The sequence below is a fragment of the Meriones unguiculatus genome, chromosome X, assembly GCF_030254825.1.
Source record: "Meriones unguiculatus strain TT.TT164.6M chromosome X, Bangor_MerUng_6.1, whole genome shotgun sequence".
In the NCBI taxonomy this organism is placed as follows: Eukaryota; Metazoa; Chordata; class Mammalia; order Rodentia; family Muridae; genus Meriones; species Meriones unguiculatus.
The window spans coordinates 139,969,283-139,987,324 of record NC_083369.1 but is presented as its reverse complement, the minus strand read 5'-3'; the positions used below and the strand labels follow the sequence as shown (position 1 = coordinate 139,987,324).

Sequence of the window (18,042 nt, the reverse complement as noted above, 5' to 3'; positions counted from 1 at the left end):
TACTCTCTCCTTCCAACTCCCTGTTCCCATCCCCACCTGCACCCAGTAAAATCTGCACCCACAAAATCTATTCTATTTCCTCTTCTCAGAGAGATCCATGCAGCCCATCCCCTCCCCCTCAGCCCTTCTTATTACTTACCAATGTTAGGTCTGTGGATTGTAGCATGATTATCTGTTACTCTAAAGGTAATGTCCACTTATAAGTGAGTACATACCATGTTTGTCTTTTTAGGTCTGGGTTATATCATTCAATTATTCCTTTTTTTAGCATAAGGAAATAAAATATAATAAGATAAAATAAGAACTATCACATTGAAGTTGGATAATACAAACCAGTAGAAGGAAAAGAGCCCAAGAGAAGGCACAAGAATCAAAGACCTAGTCTTTCTCTTTATGCTGATTGGTTAGAGATGTGTTATCTTGCTTGGTTTTTGTCTTTTAAACAGGAGCTTTCTTGGTACACAGTTTTTTAAGCCAGAAGTTTCATATTTGAAATGATAAAGTTTTCAGACTGTGCTTTTTAAATTCTGCTGGCAGAGGCCTTGGGAGGAAGTACTAGGATGAACGAAATGTTAATGTACCTTTAAGGAGCCTGGTAGTCAGTTTAGGAAGACACAGAGCACAAGTGCAATAGAGCTGATTAAAAGGAATTCAAATGAGCTGGAAAGACAATGGATCCTTTAGTGGCAAAGGCTTTAATTGAGGAGAAAAGGTACCTATTCCCTCAACTGCTCAAAGCATGATAATAATAGAGTATGGCTTGCCACTTGCTAGGGACCACAGGTGTCATTATTGTTAGTTTTGTTTACCCATATTGCATAACTGCCACCTGAAAGAGAGCACTTCCAACTTCACTCAGGAAACAGTATTAGGCACATGCTTTGCAGACATGAGATGGACAAAAAGCTTACTTCTTGAACAGTGCAATTCTTTCTACGTCAAATGTCATAGTCGTACAAGGCATGGCACACTTGTAGTCCCAGCATTTCAGGGGCTACAGCAGGAAGATGACTGTAAGTTCAAGGCTAGCTTGAACTACACGGTTACTTTTCAGCCATCCTGGAATAAAGACTGAAGCGCTCTCTCTCTCTCTCTCTCTCTCTCTCTCTCTCTCTCTCTCTCTCTCTCTCACACACACACACACACAAAACAAAGAACACACACAAAAAAAACACAAAAATAACAACAACAACAAAAAAACGGATTGTCATTTCTAGCATGGCAATATTAGGTAAGGTCTTTGGGGTATCCTTATATCCCTTATGAATGGATGAGTGCTGTTATGTTAGGAGTGGGATCCTGAGGAAAAATTGATTTAGCCCCTTTCTTCTCTCTGCATGCATAGGCTCCCTTACCAATGTCCTTAGTCATGTTATAAGACAGTAAGAAGCCCCTCAAACCTGATGTTAATACATTATTATTAGACTTCTCAATCCCCAGCACTGTGAGAAATGCCTTTTCTTTATAAATCACATAGTCTGCAGTATCCTCTTATAGCAGCAGAAAATGGACTAAAACAGGAGGCAAGCAAAGCAAAAAGCTTATTTGAACTTACTCATCCATAAATTCTGGCTTCCCTGCAGAGCAAGGAATAGTAATGAAAGGCATATTTTTACATTTTTAAACTATACTTGTTTTGGTGGTGGTGGTGGTGGTGTGTGTATGTGTGTACATGTACATGCTATAGTACACATGTGGGAGTCAGAGGAAAACTTGCAGGAGTCAGTTCTCTCCTGTCACCATATAGCTACCAGGGATCAAACGCCTATCTTCAACTTTGGCAGAAAGCCCAACTTGCCAGTCCCTGAACGGCATTTAAAAAGACTTTTTGAAGTGTGTGTGTGTGTGTGTGTGTGTGTGTGTGTGTGCACGTGATTATAGGTGACTGTGGAGACTAGAGGCACTAGAGCCCTGGAGAAGGAGTTACAGGTGGTTGTAAGCTGCCTTATATGGGTGATAGGAACCTAACTCCACTCCTCTACAAAAGTACTATATGCTCTTGACCATTAAGCCATCACTCTAGCTCCAGACATTTTCTTAAACAAGATACTAAAGCATGAAGCCCAATCTCCAAATGAGGATGGGTGCTTTAAAATCATCACTTTCTTCAAGTGACAATGGATAATTTTATCCTTGTCAGAAATGCCTAACTATCCCATTGGAGAAGAGTAAGAATTAGAAGTCATTTCCATTATACTTTATTTTCTTGTTTACCCACCCACCAACCCTATCTTATAAGAATTTTTTTCTTTTTTTTTCTTTTTTCTTTTTTTTATCAGTTACATTTTATTAACTCTGTATCCCAGCCGTGTCCCGATCCCTCATTCCCTTCCAGTCCCTCCCTCCCTCCCTCATCTCCACCGTGCCCCTTTCCAAGTCCACTGATAGGGGGGATCTCCTCCCCATTCATCTGATCCTGTTTTATCAGGTATCTTCAGGACTGGCTGCAAAGCCCTCCTCTGTGGCCTAACAGGACTGCTCCTCCCTTCGGGGGTGGGGAGACCAAAGAGCCAGTCATTGAGTTCCTGTTAGAAATAGTCCCTGTTCCCCTCACTTTGGGAAACCAATTGGTTACGGAGCTACCACAGGATACATCTGAGTGGAGGTTCTAGGTTATATCCATACATGGTCCTTGGTTAGAAAACCTCCTTTTTGGTTTTTAATTGAACCAAGTGCCAGCTGTGTAACTTCAGGCACATCATGTAACCTCTCTCACCATCATTTCTCCTGTGAACACTGACAGCTTAGGGTTTCTGTGATCTCTAAGTTCTTTTCCAATTAGAAAATTTTCAAACCATCTGGTTTTTTTGTTTTGTTTTTATTTTTTAGTGATACAGCTGCAGCCAACTTTTTATTGCACATATCAAAGATGAAAATAACTATTGAAGGACAAAATACAATGTGTAAAAATCAATCCTCGACCAGAAACTTCTTTAAAAAAAAAAAAGAGTAAGACAAATTTGAAAGGCTATTCAAAACTAAGTAAGCCTTGGTATGGATGTAACTCAGTGCAAGAATGCTTATTCAGCATGTATAATTACCCTGACTTTCATCCCCGGTACTGCTAAATAAAACTAAATAAACAATGAATAAATAAATTATCCCCATAGAAAAATATAAGTCAAACCACAAATAACTGTTTTTCCCATCAAGGAACTATGGCCAAAGTTGATAACAATTATTTCAGGAATATTTATTTTTCATAGAAGGGCTTTTTATTTTATTGGTCATTTTATTTTCTCGGTTGTTCGGTTTCTGATAGGTTTTCTTCATGCAGTAAAGGAACTTAACAATCCTCACCTCTGCTTCTAAGTGTTGAGATTACAGGCATGCATCATCACTGCCAATTTATCTCTTTATATACTCTAAAATTTGATTGTGACTGCTAATCTGTTAACTAGCATGATCAAGGGTGGGGAAAATGAAGACCAGAGGAAACTGAAACCAATAAACACACAGGCAGAGTCTAGGGTATAGAGGCCTCAGTGTAGACAAAGAGGTCAGAGAATGAGATGATAAACTACAAAGATTTCAGAGGTAAGCCACAGTGGCAGGAAATGAAAGCAAGCAATGGAATCTGAGTAGTGGTAGAGGTTGCTGAACTTAGGAAATCAAAGACTGCAATGTCACAAAGCATTATGGGGGTGGAGCAATCAGATCCAATGAAAATACACAGGATGATGAGACATGAAGAAAATCCTTGATGAAATAGAAGTTAAGGACACTGAACTATCTCTCGAGCCCAACAGTAAAATTTCTGAAGAGTATAGTTGTTTATAAAATGTCCCTCAATTTTAATTTTTCTTCTGTTTCTTCTCAATTTGGTTTGGGTTAAATATTTTGCTGGAATGTGTAATGAATCTTTCTCAGGGGAATTACATCAAAAAGTACATGATGGAGCTATAAAGTTGGTTCAGCAGTTAAAAGCACTTATTGCTTTTGCAGAGGATCAGTTTTGCTTCCAGTACCTACATGATGGCTCACAAGCATCTATAACTCCAGTTCCAGGGCTTCTGGTGCCATCTCCTGACCTCCACAGCCAACAGGCATGCACTTGGCATACATGCATACATACAGACAAAACACTTGTACACATAAAATCAACAAATAAATTTTAAAAATGTAAGGGCAACAGTTAAAAAAATAAGTACAAGATGCTCAGTCTCACTGGAGGTTATGCTAACTTGGATAGCTTGGTAAATGTGATGTACACAGGACCAGAAATCCTCCACCCAAGAAACAGTTTTGTATCTTTTTAATAAACAATTTGCAGTAACATGCTTGGAGACTATGTGTATAGTGTGCCCCACGAAATATCTACTGAGTTTTGTTTAAAGCAATTGATTCCATGGTGGTGACAGAAAAGTCATGTTCTAACTCATTCTTTCTATATTTATTAGGATTTGGATTTTTAAACACCCTATTTAAAGCCCTAGTTTATCCAACAGGGAAATGACACCACACAAAGATTACAAATAGCTATCTTATGAAAATTTACATTACAAGTGTAATCCTTGGATACACTACTAATTTAGGAAAGTATGATGCTGTATCTAGGTAATACCAAAATAAAAGACAGCTCAATAAAACACTCAGAGCAGGACAAAAGCAGTATCCAATTTTCTAAAAGAATCATTATCGTGAAAATATCTAATTTTTATTGTATTCTTATCTAAAGGAAATGTAGATAGGTAAAAGTATCAACAGCATTTTTAACTATTTTAAAATTTTCTCATAGGAAATAAGCCCTATGTAAGAGTCTAGCAATGATCTTTAATTTTACTAAAAATTGAATGTCTTGATGACAATTCTGTTTTGTCTCCCTTGCTATTAATTACTAATCACATTTGTTATTCAAAGGTTGAATGCAATTAGCATTTTGTACTTGCTAAAAGGCTAGTAGAATATGAACCATATTATATAAATGTTCCAATTATGGAAAATAACTGGCAACTGGAGCTTAGGTACTGCCCTTTCTTATATTAATTTGAAATATGTCTCCTTGCAACAGGATTTTCTAATGATTAACAGGATGCAGCCATAAAGATGACACATTGGCCTAGTAAAAGCCAGAAGCTGGTAATAAAAATGTCACTCAAATAGATAATGCCACATCATTTTATTCTTTGATTTTTAAAGACTTCTGATTAAAAAAACCTGATATTTAAATAGCCTCTATCAGGGTCTAATAATATTTAGGATTTTAAAAGCAAAGGTGGGCCAATCACAGAAAATAAAGAAAAAAGTGAGGTTGTTGGAAATGAGTTATTATTTTAGTTTGTTTCAGGATTTTTGCCCTAAATTTTACTCAGACAACAAATGTGTTTGTAATATCAATCCTACACAAGTCTTAAGGCAAACATTATATCAACAAGTGATTTATTCACTATTACTGAGAAAGACTACAATTTCAAATGAAAAAGAAGTGATCTCCTTTTACAAAGAAAATTCTTTATGAAAATTCTCAATGAACTAGAAATTGCCTGATGCAATGAAAAATGAAGACTTATGATTAAAGTCATAAAACCACTAAGGGGAAGTATAAGGATGACAAAGAAAGAGGCCTAAGAGGAACCCAGAGGAGTTCCAAGATATAAATGCTGGAAGAAAGTGGAGCCAGTGTCTAAATTGGAGACAGCCAATTCAAAGACATAAAAGGAAACCTGGGAGAATACGTTGTCACTGAAGCTAAGGACAATGACTGCTTTATGAAAGCAGTGTGCAGAATGCCATGTTCTGCCAGGAAGTTGAACAAAATCAGAGAAGACATGCTCCATTAAATTTTGAAGATATTTAAGGATCTATCAGATATCTGGAAGTAGAAGACAGCAATTCTGGACATCTGGGAAATTCTGAATATAATGTTATCTATTTGTAGATAGCATCACCAATGTTAAATTTCTTCATTTTGATTCAGTATTGTGATCATGTAAGAGAATATCTCTCTTTTTAGTACATGCATGGTGTAGTATATATAGATCAAAATTATAATGGCTTTAGGTTTTTATTTTCAAATAGAAAAGAAAAGAGAGGATGAAAAGAGAGAAAGGACAGCTGGATGTGAACAGATGATCTGTCTGCCTTTGCCTGCCCAAGTGCTACGATTACAGGTGTGTTTCACTGTGCCTAGCTAGCTAGGATGATTTCTTAAAGTAGTGTTTTAAACAAATGATATTGGAAGAACCAGGTATCTACATACAAAGAATGTATTTATACCCATACCCCATATATGTAAAAATAACTCAGAATTTTTTAAAAAATATAAAACTACAAAGATTTTACAGGTTAGGTATTAGGAAAAATCTTCTTGGATTTAAAATATTATTGCAGGTGCTATCAAAAGAAAAAGAATACAAAAATTAAAAATAAGCTAGACTTTGTAAATATTGAAAACTTTTTCACTGAAAAATATAAATATAAAGTTAAAAACCCTCCTCAGTCCATCATATGCCCTACAAAAATGGTTCTCAACCTTCTTAATGCTGTGACCTTTTATTACAGTTCCTCATGTTGTGCTGACTCCCCAATCATACAATTATTTTGTTGCTACTTCATAACTGTAATTTTTCTACTGTTATGAACAGTATGTAAATATCTGATATGCAGGATATCTGATATGCTATTCCCAAAGGGGTTGTGACCCACTGGTTGAGAACCACTGCCCTATAGGATGAGGTAGGTTCACAAAGCAAGAGAGCTACACTGCTTCCCACGAAGTGTGGGATTTTGGAAATTGAGCCTTTATTGGGTTCTATTTTCTTTAATCCCTAACATTTCACTTTGGACTTTCTGATATTAGTTTGACTTATACTAAAATCCAAAAGATGTCAAAGACATCCTTGATGAAAACAGATCTCTGTCCCGTCTCTGCCTCTGTCTGTCTGTCTGTCTGTCTGTCTGTCTCTCTCTCTCTCACACACACACACACTCACACACACACACAACACAACACAAAGAATATAAATCATGTGCTGCTCTTTGATGTTATACTGTAACTGTATAGTAGTGGAATTTAAAGAGAGGAGGGGGCTCATAAGTTTCAGCTCCTCCCTGGGATCTGCAGACAGTTAACTATTGCAGGAGGCAAATATTCATTCTTCAGTAGTATAGCCACTGATAAATTGTCCATGGTCCTTAAATAACCCCTCACCCATGCTTCAGTAAGTAACCCTAATTAAGCTTATTGGTTCACAAACAAAATGAAGGGAAAAAAAACCTATTATTTCCCAATTCAAAAGAAGAGGAGGAGGAAGAAGATGAGAAGCTAGTAGGCAAGTGCTAAAAATACAAGATAGGAAGATTGATAGTTCAAAGGCCAGCCTAGACCATGCCTTAAACCTTACATGGTGTTACACACTTGGAAGGTAGAGGCAGACAGATTAGGAGTCAAAGTCTCATCAGCTACATAGTGAGTTCAAGGCCAGCCTGAACTACCGAAGAGTACCTTAAAAATAATAAACAAAAAATAAAATAAAATGCAAAGCATTTTAAATAGCCTTGAGTTAGAAGAAATACTTGCAAATTATATATCTGAGTGACAGGTGGGTATACACTGGTAAACATAGCTGCTTTCCAAATTATATATTTTATAGGAAATTTAGATATAGAATATATAACTAACTCTTAGAACAAAATAGTATAAAGATAACAAATTTTTAAGTAGGTGGTTGGACATCGTAGCACATGCCTGTAATTCCACCACTCAGGAAGCAATAACAGAAGGATTATGATTTGAGGGCATCTGTGTTACAAAGCAAATTACAGACCCCATTGGTTCCCTAGTGACATTCTGTCTCAAAAACCAAAGTTGGGGTGTGAATGATCTTAATGGTCACTTATCTAAAGTGACTGGTACAAATGATCAATAAACACATAAAAAGAAGCCCCAAATCATTAGTCATTAGGCAAGTCTGAATAAAAACCACAATGAGATGCTTCCTAATACCCATATTATAACCTAATGGTTATAATAAAAAAGACAATAAAAATTTTAGCTAAGGATGTTGAAAAGTTGTAGCACCAACACATTGCTAATATAAGCACAGAACTTTCAAGTGCAGTCACTTGAAATAGTTCGGAAGTTTCTCAAAGTGTTAAGCATAGAGCTATTGTATGATCCAGAAATGCTATTCATTGTTAGATTCCTAAAACTGAAAGCCTATGTTTACACAATAACATATATGAATAGTCATAGAAGCATTGTTTATAATAGTAATAAATGAGGGAAAGCATAAGCAACTTAGAACCTAATCTCTACTAATTAATGAATGGGATAAACATTAAATGGCCTATTCTCACAGTAAAGTATTATTCAACAATAAAAAGGAAATGAAATTCTGATAGATGCTGTAACAAGAATGAAACCAAAGACAAAAGGCCACATAGTATATGGTTCCATTGAAATAAAGTGTCTGGAATAGATACATTCAGAGACAGATCATAAATTAACTGTTGTTGTAGACTAAGAGGAGATGGAAATAGACAAAAACTATTGGGGTATTACTTTAGAGTTGCGGGAATATTTTGAAACTAGACCAGGGTGGTAGTTGTATAACTTCGCAAATATACTAAATGCTGCTCAGTTGTTTACTTTGTGATGGTTAATTTCATGTTCTGTAAATTTTATCTCAATAAATTATTTAAAACAATAAAAGTCTAAACTAATATTTCCATTTATGGATAATATTTAAAAATTTCAAAAGCAATGTAAAAAGCTAGTATTTACTTAGTTTCCCTGGAACTGGCATTATGGATGTTGAAGATACCATGTGGGCACTGAAAACTAGGCCAGGGTACTTTGTAAGAGCAACAAGTGCTCTTAACCACTAAACCATCTCTTCAGCCCTTAAATGTATGATCTTTTTAAAAGATTTATTAATTTTATTTTATGTTTATGAGTTTTTGTCTGAATGTTTGTGTATGTATATTTATACATGCCTGCATATATGTGTCTTTGAGTGTGTGTGTGTACCATGAGCATGGGGTGCCTGTGGAGGCTAGAAAAACCATAATTTTCCCTGTACTGGAGTTTCAGGTCATTGTGAACCATCATATGGGTTCTGGAAACCAAACCCAGGTCTTTTACTAGAGCAGTAATTATTCTTAACCACTGAGCTTAGTGTTTTATAAAACCAAAGAAATTTGACAAAATGTAAAGGGTTGGGCAGGAGAGGGTGATGCGAAGGTGAATGTGAGCAAAATACATATGAGTATGACAAGATACATGATGTGCATAGAAAGGTACTATAATACAATCCTTTATTTACTCATTCATTTTGTAAAAGCAAATGAGGGAAATAGTCTTCTCTGCTTCTGTTAATAAACAACTAGTATGGATTTAGTTTGTGACATATTTAAAGATTCCAAATGGTTAGTACTCCTGTTATGTTCCTTCCTACTTTCAGAAATTAGCCTGCAAATGTATCACAATTCGGCTGAGGCCAACAGCAATTGAATCCCAAAGAAAAATACCTTCAACTAACTAGTATAAAACACTCTGCATCCTAAACTCTCTACCATAAACATGGGTAATCCTTGAACCAAGATATAGAATAAAAACCAATGAAAGAATCCATAATCTACGCTCAACTACATTCATAGCAGCTTTATTTATAATAGCCAGAATCTCTGCATCCTAAACTCTCTACCATAAACATGGGTAATCCTTGAACTAAGCTACAGAATAAAAACCAATGAAAGAATCCATAATCTATGCTCAACTACATTCATAGCAGCTTTATTTATAATAGCCAGAATCTGGAAACAACCTAAATGTTCCTCAACTAAAGAATGGATACAGAAATTGTGGTACATTTACACAATGGAATATTACTCAGCTATTAAAAACAAGGGAATCATGAAATTTGCAAGCAAATGGATGGAACTAGAAAAGATCATCCTGAGTGAGGTAACCGAGCAGAAAGACACACATGGTATATACTCATTTATAAGTGGATATCAGCCAAATAATACAAGATGAACATACTAAAATCTATAGTCTAAAGAAGCTAAACAAGGTGGAACCTAGGGAAGAGGCTGAAATCTCATTCAAAAGGGCAAACAGGATAGATATCAGAAGTAAGAGAAGACAGGGAACAGGACAGGAGCCTTCCACAGGGGGACTCTGAAAGACATCAGGGTAATGAAGGAGATACTAAGACTCATAGCCAAACTGGGCAGAATGCAGGGAATCTTATGGAAGAAGCAGGAGATAGAAAGACCTGGAGGGGACAGGAGCTCTACAAATAGACCAACAGAGCCAAAAAATCTGGGCTTAGGGGATCCTGGAGAGACTGATGAATCAACCAAGAGCCATACATGGAGAGGATCTTGTCCACCTCCGCCCCCACTCAGATGTAGTCCATGGGTAGCTCAGTCTCCATGTGGGTTCCCTAATAATGGGAGCAGAGGCTGTCTCTGACATGGACTCAGTGGTCGGCTCTTTGATCACCTCTCCCTAACTAGGCCACAGAGAAAGAGGATCCATATAGTCCTGATGAGCCCTGACAGGGTAGGGTCAGATAGTAGGGGAGGAGGACCTCCCCTATCAGTGGGATAGGGGAGGGACATAGGGGCAGAAGGGGGGAAAGGGTGGGACTGGGAGGAGATGAGGAAGGGAGCTGCAGCTAGGATATAAAGTGAATAAATGATAATAATAAAGAAAAAATAATCCATAATCTAGGTAACAAAAGAATGGAGTTAGTTGGGGGTCACCACAATATGAGGAATTATATTAAAGAGTCGCAGCATTAGGAAGGTTGGGAACTACTGACTTAAGAGTATTGGGCATATAATTGTCCCACCTTGTCATTTTAGTTTGCTTATAGAAGCTAGGTGCCTTAAACATGCAAGTAAGGTTCAGCTAGATTCCAGTAGACTTCCATGGAAAGTACTGCTGCACAAATCAAAGGAAATATTTAAGTCTCTAACTATATGGAGGTAGAAGTGGGTGTGTCATCTGTGCAGAGGCAATGTACTTCTTTTAGAAACAGATTCTCTGGCACTCTCACTGAGTATTTTTAAATTATAAGGCAAATCTCATGAAGTCCTGTGTTGAATAGGTGTTTTTAAAATAATAAAATTCAATGTCACTACTAAATATCACATATGTATGGTATACCTATTACATGAATATAGAAGAAGTAGATATAAATTTCATTGTCTTTTTTGGTTTCCTGCCACTGAGTTATAAGTTTATATTTTACACTGGAACATTTTAACTGAAATGAAATCAAGCATATCTCTTAGATAATACTCGTACACCATAATCTCACAGCTGTAACTTTCTACAGGTGATTTCCCATGTCCCCCTCATATTTCACCTTCAGTCCACATAATGATGGTTTAGCACAGACTCATACAGGGCAGCTTGAGAACCATGTAAATAAACAAGAAACAGGAAGAAGTCTGAGTCTGGCTTAATCCTCTTTTTCATTCATAAAAACAGGCTTGTCCCCAGTACTCACGATTCTCGGGTTTGCTGCATTGTACTGAAGAAGTGCCACAGCCCATGACTTCTAAATCAGATTGTGCTTCAAGAAGCCACTCAATTGATTTTCTTCAGCGTATAGATACTAATGAGGAAAACAGAGGGGAGGAGGAAGAAAAAGGACCAGTTAACAACATAGTAGCTAAGGAACTGCCCAGCAGGATTGATTTTATGCTTCTGAATTGCTGTTAATCAAGGGTTGTGAAAATGATCACATATAATCTGATCCTTGTTTGTTTTTCAAACCACAGGAACAGCCACAAAAGAGCTATAGATACTTTTTGCTGCCACACCAAAATGATAGTTTCCCATGTCTAGGTCAGCTCAAGCTTTGTATAAAATCAGGAACTAAAAATGAAAAGAAACATTGAAATGTAAGAGTTTATAATTTTCTAATTAAAATACAGGGAATGGAATATGGTGGAGCTAACATAATTCAGATGTTTTGCCTTTAAAACTGAAAGTAATTAAAAGCCTAGGTAGGCTTTTAAGTACAAATTGGAGGCTGACTATGAGATAAAAACAACACATTTAGCTATGCCAAAAACTCAAATCAAAGTGAGTCTTTGGCAATATTCCTTTGAATCAATGAGGAAGAGGCTTCCTTACAAAACAAGAGGCACAAGGCCTCCCTTAAAACTTACAAATCATAATTTAAAGGTGCCCTTAAACAAACTTCCAGATCCCCCAAAGCCTCCCAATTTCCCCCCATAGTTACTATGTCCTTCAGACAAGGCCACCAAATTGGTATGTTCAGAATCACCTTATGAAGGCTTTCAACAGGGTTCCTCTGTGTAGCATACCATCTTGTTATCTCATTATCTCATTGTTCACTGTGGGGAGTATTTTTTTTATACTTTCAGATGGCTTATTTCCATTTATTGATAAAAACACAAAGAACAGCTATATTTTTTCTTTCATTTCTACATTAAAAGCTTTAAATTTTTTTCAGTCCTCATCTAGAAGGACAAACATGATAGACATCAGAAGCAGAAGAAGACAGGGAACAGGACAGGAGCCTAACACAGAGAGTCTCTGAAAGACTGAAAGACTCTACTAATCAAGGTATTGAAGCAGAGGCTGAGACTCATACTCAAACTTTGGGCAGAGTGCAGGAAATCTTATGAAAGAAGGGGAAGATAGATAGACCTGGAGGGGACAGGAGCTCCAAAAGGAGACCAACAGAGCCAAAAAACTGAGCCCTGCGGACCCTGCAGAGACTGATACCCCAACCAAGAACAATGCATGGAGAGGACCTAAAACCCCAGCTCAGATGTAGCACATGGACTCAGTCTCCAAATAGGGTCCCTAGTAAGGGGAGCAGGGGCTTTCTCTGGCATGGACTCAGTGTCAGACTCTCTGATCACCTTCCCCTGGGTGGTGCAGCCTTGCCAGACCACAGAGGAAGACAATGCAACCAGTCCTGATGAGACCTGATGGACTAGGGTCAAATAGAAGGGGAGGAAGACCTCCTTTATCAGTGGACTAGGGGAGGGGCATAGGGGAAAAAGAGGAAGGGAGGGTGGGATTGGGAAGAGACAGGGAGGGGGCGACAGCCAGGATACAAAGTGAATAAATTGTAATAAATGATAATAATAAAAAAAAACAAAATTTTTAACTTAGCTAAAGAAAGGAAACATTAAAATTATCAAATTAGTAGCAAAGCTCAATGCTATAGCATGTGCTTGGTATGCACCATACTCTAAGTCAGTGGTTCTCAAGCTCCTAATGCTGCAACCCTTTAATATTATTTCTCATGTTGTGGAGACCCCCAACGATAAGATTATTTTCATTGCTAATTTCTAACTGTAATTTTGCTACTCTTCCGAATCATAATGTAAATATATTTAGAGAGAGAGTTTTGCCAAAAAGGTCATGACCCACAGGTTGAGAACCACTGCCCTAAATTCAAGTTGAGGCACCAAAAGTAAATAAATAAAATTTAACTATGGAATTATTTTTAATCAACAGTAACCTTAATAGCAAGTTTTTCTATTTAGAACTGATTTCATCATATATTAAGTCAAATAACCTATCTAGACACTGGGTTATTTCAAATTGGATGAGAATTTCTTTTGTGGATTTTTTTCTGTTGGTGGTTTTGTTTTTACATGTTGGGGTTTCTTGTTTCATTTTGAGACTGAGTCTTATGTGGCCCAGGCTAGCTTCAAATTCCCTATGCAACTGAGAATGACCTTGACTCCTAATCCTCCTCCTTCTCCTCTTCATAAGTGCCATGAAAACAGATCTGTACCATTCTGTTTATGCAGTTAGAGGCTTCATGTATGCTAGGCAAGCACTCTACCAATTGAGCTAACATAATTTAGTTGCTTTGGCTTAAAGCTGAAAATAATTAAATCTATCTAGGCTTTTTAAAAATAATTTATTTAATTTTATTTTATGTGCATTAGTGTGAAGGTGTCAGATTCCTTGGAATTGGCATTACAGACAGTTGTGAGCTGCCATGTGGGTGCTGGGAATTGAACCTGGGTCCTTTGGAAGAGCAGACAGTGCTCTTAACCACTGAGCCATCTCTCCAGCCCCTATCTAGACTTTTAACCACAAATTGGGGGCTGACTATGAGACAAAAATATTTAACCATGCCAGAAACCAAACCAAAATGAATTTTTTTTTTCTATATTCCTTAGAATTACTAGGGAGGAGCCTCCTTAGCACAAAGAAAAGAAATGGTGGGATCTAGAAAAGATCATTCTGAGTGAAATATCCCAGAAGGAGAAAGACAAAACACGGTATATACTCGCTTATATAGACCTATATGATATGATAAACATAATGAAATCTATACACCTAAAAAAGATAATCAAGAGAGAGGACATGGGGTAAGATGATCAATCCTCATTTAGAAAGACAGATGAGAATGTGCAGTGAACGTATGACAGGAGTCTACTGAAGGCATCTGAAAGACTCTAACTGGCAGTGCTTTCAAAGCAGATACAAAGACTCATGACCAAACCTTTGGCAGAATACAGGGAATCATATGAAAGAAGGGGAGTTAGTATGATGGGGAAAGGATAGGAGCTCCACAAGGACCAAATATATATGGGCACAGGGTCTTTTCTGAGACTAACATTCAACCAAGGACCATGTATGGATATAACCTAGAACCTCTGCTCGGATGTAGCCCGTGGTAGCTCAGTAACCAATTGGTTTCCCATAGTGAGGGGAACAAGGACTATTTCTAACAGGAACTCAATGGCTGGCTCTTTGACCTCCCCACCTCCCAAGGGAGGAGCAGTCCTGTTAGGCCACAGAGGAGGACTTTGCAGCCAGTCCTGAAGATACCTGATAAAACAGGATCAGATGAATGGGGAGGAGGTCACCCCTATCAGTGGACTTGGAAAGGGGCAGAGTGGAGAGAAGGGAGGGAGGGTGGGAGTGGGAGTGGGAGGGAATGAGGGAGCGGGATACAGCTGGGATACAGAGTTAATAAAATGTAACTGATAAGAAAAAATAAAAATTAAAAAAAAAGAAAAAGAAAAGTAGCACACACACAAAAAAAGAAAAATCACACCAAAACAACCCTTTTCAAATTTCTGAATCATAATCTGGTATCCACAGATACTCCTTTTGTATCTTTCTTTTCTAAATCATGGTGTTGTGTAACCGTTTCCTCTAAGATTAAAATATTCTCTCCATCAGAGACTTTAACAACTCAAAATAGCTTCAGGAAGTCTCTGAAATTGACTAGATTCACTAGGCTCCTCCCTGCTAGAATCAGTAACAAATACTACTGAGAGTCACTCCCAGATAAGCAGCTCACTCTTAGAGGAGCCAAACTATAAAAAAAGATACTGACACCAGATCAGATGTCTAGAAAAGGTTTAGATAAACTAAGTGCCTTGGAAAGGACACCCTCAAACCTGTTAAACTGTCTATAGGCTGTGCAATGTGCTCCAGGTTCCCCGCATTTGTGAGCTGTCACCATACTTCGGTGGGCTTTGGTGATGCAGCTGTCTCTGAGTAATTTCTGCTCCTATAAACAACCAGTCACCCAAGTAACCTCAATTAAATTCATTGGTTCATCAAGTTGGACTTTGGTGGTATCTGTACTTTGGTTTGCTTTTGGTTCTTGTCTAGAGTGAGTACATTTGTTTGTTACATCTCTCCAGGAAAAGATTTTTTTACACAACACATGGTTAAAAATGTTATTGAGCTCAAGTTCAAAGGCAGAACAAACTTATGACACTCCACATCATTCTTCAGGATCATCACAGATCCACTGTATTCACAATCTATGAGCCTAAGAATGCTTGTTCAGGAAGTAGGGGAGGAGAAATAAGAGGAGATGAGGGAGGAGGTAGTCTGGGGAGAAAGGGAGGAAAACAGTCAGTTTGGCAAGATTTTAATAAAGGAATGACAGACATTTAAAGGTGTGAAGATCTTTAAAATTATTTAGTATGTATACAAAGTGCAAGGAAGTTAAGCAACTTGCTTAGTGTCATACAGACCTATAGTTGTCAAACTTTGTTAGCAATTAGAATTATCTGAGGAAATTTTTATAACTCCCAGATCTCAGCCTGAACCATTGAATCAGAATATCTGGGAGTTTAAAAAAGACAGATGCTCAGATCCTACCCTTGAGATTCTCATATAATTGTTACTAGATGGTGACTGAGCATCAGATGTGGGAACTACTGGATGGCTCAGTCAGTAATGTGATTCCTGGGCAAGCATCAGAACCCATGTTTCATCTCCTGTGTTCAAGTTATAAAACAACAACAAAACACAAACAAACAAACAAACAAACAAAAACAGGTATGGTAGTGCACATTTTAATGCAAGCAATAAGAAAAAACAAAAAACAGATACCTGTGTCTTAGTGACCAGCCAGCTTTCGACTAACCAAGGTTTTCTAGGCCCCTGAGAGACCCTCAAAACAAAACAACAAAAAAACAATGTGGAAAAAAAAAACAATGTGGACAGCTTCTGACAAACAATACACAAAGTTGTCTTTTGGCTTCCACAACACATACAGTGCACCTACACATACATGAACACACACACCTACCTGCACACTCATATATATACATATATACACACAAATAATAAAATAAAAATATAATAAGTATAAAGATGTTCTTAAAGTTTTCCAAATAATTCTAATACATAACAAAGTCTGACAGTCTCTACTAGGGCATGTATTAGCAAATCCATGGTGCTACCTAGCAATCATTTTCCCAGAAATGCTTTCAATCCTTCTATTTGATACAGAATGTTTCCATTTACAATCACAAGCCTGTAGTTTGGAGTATCTACTCTTTTATCACTTTTTAAATTAGGGTACCATTTCCACTCTCAGGAATTTCTCAAGGGCCATTTGTGGCACTTATAAGACAGCAAGCTCTTTGACCATTTTGAAGCAATTATTCTAGACCTAGCAACATTCTTCAAGTCAGTGCTTTCCGGTAAGGAGAGGGGTTAAAGTTCAGATTTCCATGCTTTATAATAAAATTAAAGAATTAAAAAAAAAAATTAAAGAGTTGGGCCTTGAGCAGGCAACAAACACAAACTAGATAACAGAGTGATATATTTTAATCTGATTTTTCTTTTGCTAGAAATAAATAAATAAATAAATAAATAAATAAAGCAGTGTCTCTCCAAAGATATTTGGCTCTTGGTCCCCTCAAAATAAATTCATCACATAACAAAATTACATACATATGATTCGTTAGGAAGCTGGGCATAGCAACACATGCCTACAATTGCAACACTCAGGAGATGGAAATGGGAGACTCAAGAGTTTGAGGTGCTGAACAGAGCTAAGCCTGTCAATACCCAGTCACAGATAGAAGATGGGCAAATGTGGCCCGAATCCTTACTACTAAACTATTGGCTACTGAAGGTTCTGGATGAAGTCAGTCATTGTCTTCAGTTGCGTACTCATCAGTAAACCCATCACATTTCATTAAATATCTAAGGATATCCCATATCTAAGGATAAAGCCACCAGTGGTCCTGGTTAAACTCAGTGGGTCAAAAAGCAAAACAAAAAGATATGAGTATGGTAAAGGGACCAACAGGGAGAAAGGAATTTGACAGGTTTGGGAAGGTGGTAAGAGATAGTGAGGATGAAAGTATACATAATGTATTACATATATGTAAGTAACTGTCAAAAACAGCACTGGCAAGATGGCATAGTGGGTAAAGGTACTTGCCATCAATCCTAATGACCTAAGTTCAACCCCTGTGACCCACATAGTGGGAAAAAAGCACTAATTTCACAATATTGTAGTCTGATCTCCACATCCATGTTGTAACAGGTGCCACATATTTACACAAAATAAATAAATGCAAAATAATTTTTTTTAAAGTTGTTAGCAACAGAACAAGAAAATTTGAACACAGGGAACTTCCCAGAGACTCATACTCCAACCAAGGACTATTCATGGAGATAACCTAGAACCCTGACAATGCATCCACTCCTGATAAGAACTGATAGACTAAGATCAGAAAGAAGGAGAGGAGGACCTCCCCAATCAGTGGACATGGGGAGGGGCATGCATGCAGAAAGGGGGGGGGAGGGTAGGACCGGGA

At 37.4% G+C, this 18,042-nt stretch overlaps 1 protein-coding gene across 1 annotated transcript in view; it reads right to left on the bottom strand.

Moving 5' to 3' along the window:
• Ppef1 (protein phosphatase with EF-hand domain 1) overlaps positions 1 to 18,042 on the bottom strand; it is a 162,078-nt gene that overhangs the window by 69,779 nt on the left and 74,257 nt on the right. The window contains exon 4 of the mRNA XM_060374989.1: positions 11,466 to 11,573. Coding sequence (XP_060230972.1) covers positions 11,466 to 11,511 — 46 coding nt within the window. The 5' untranslated portion in view covers positions 11,512 to 11,573. The remainder of the gene's footprint in view (positions 1 to 11,465; positions 11,574 to 18,042) is intronic.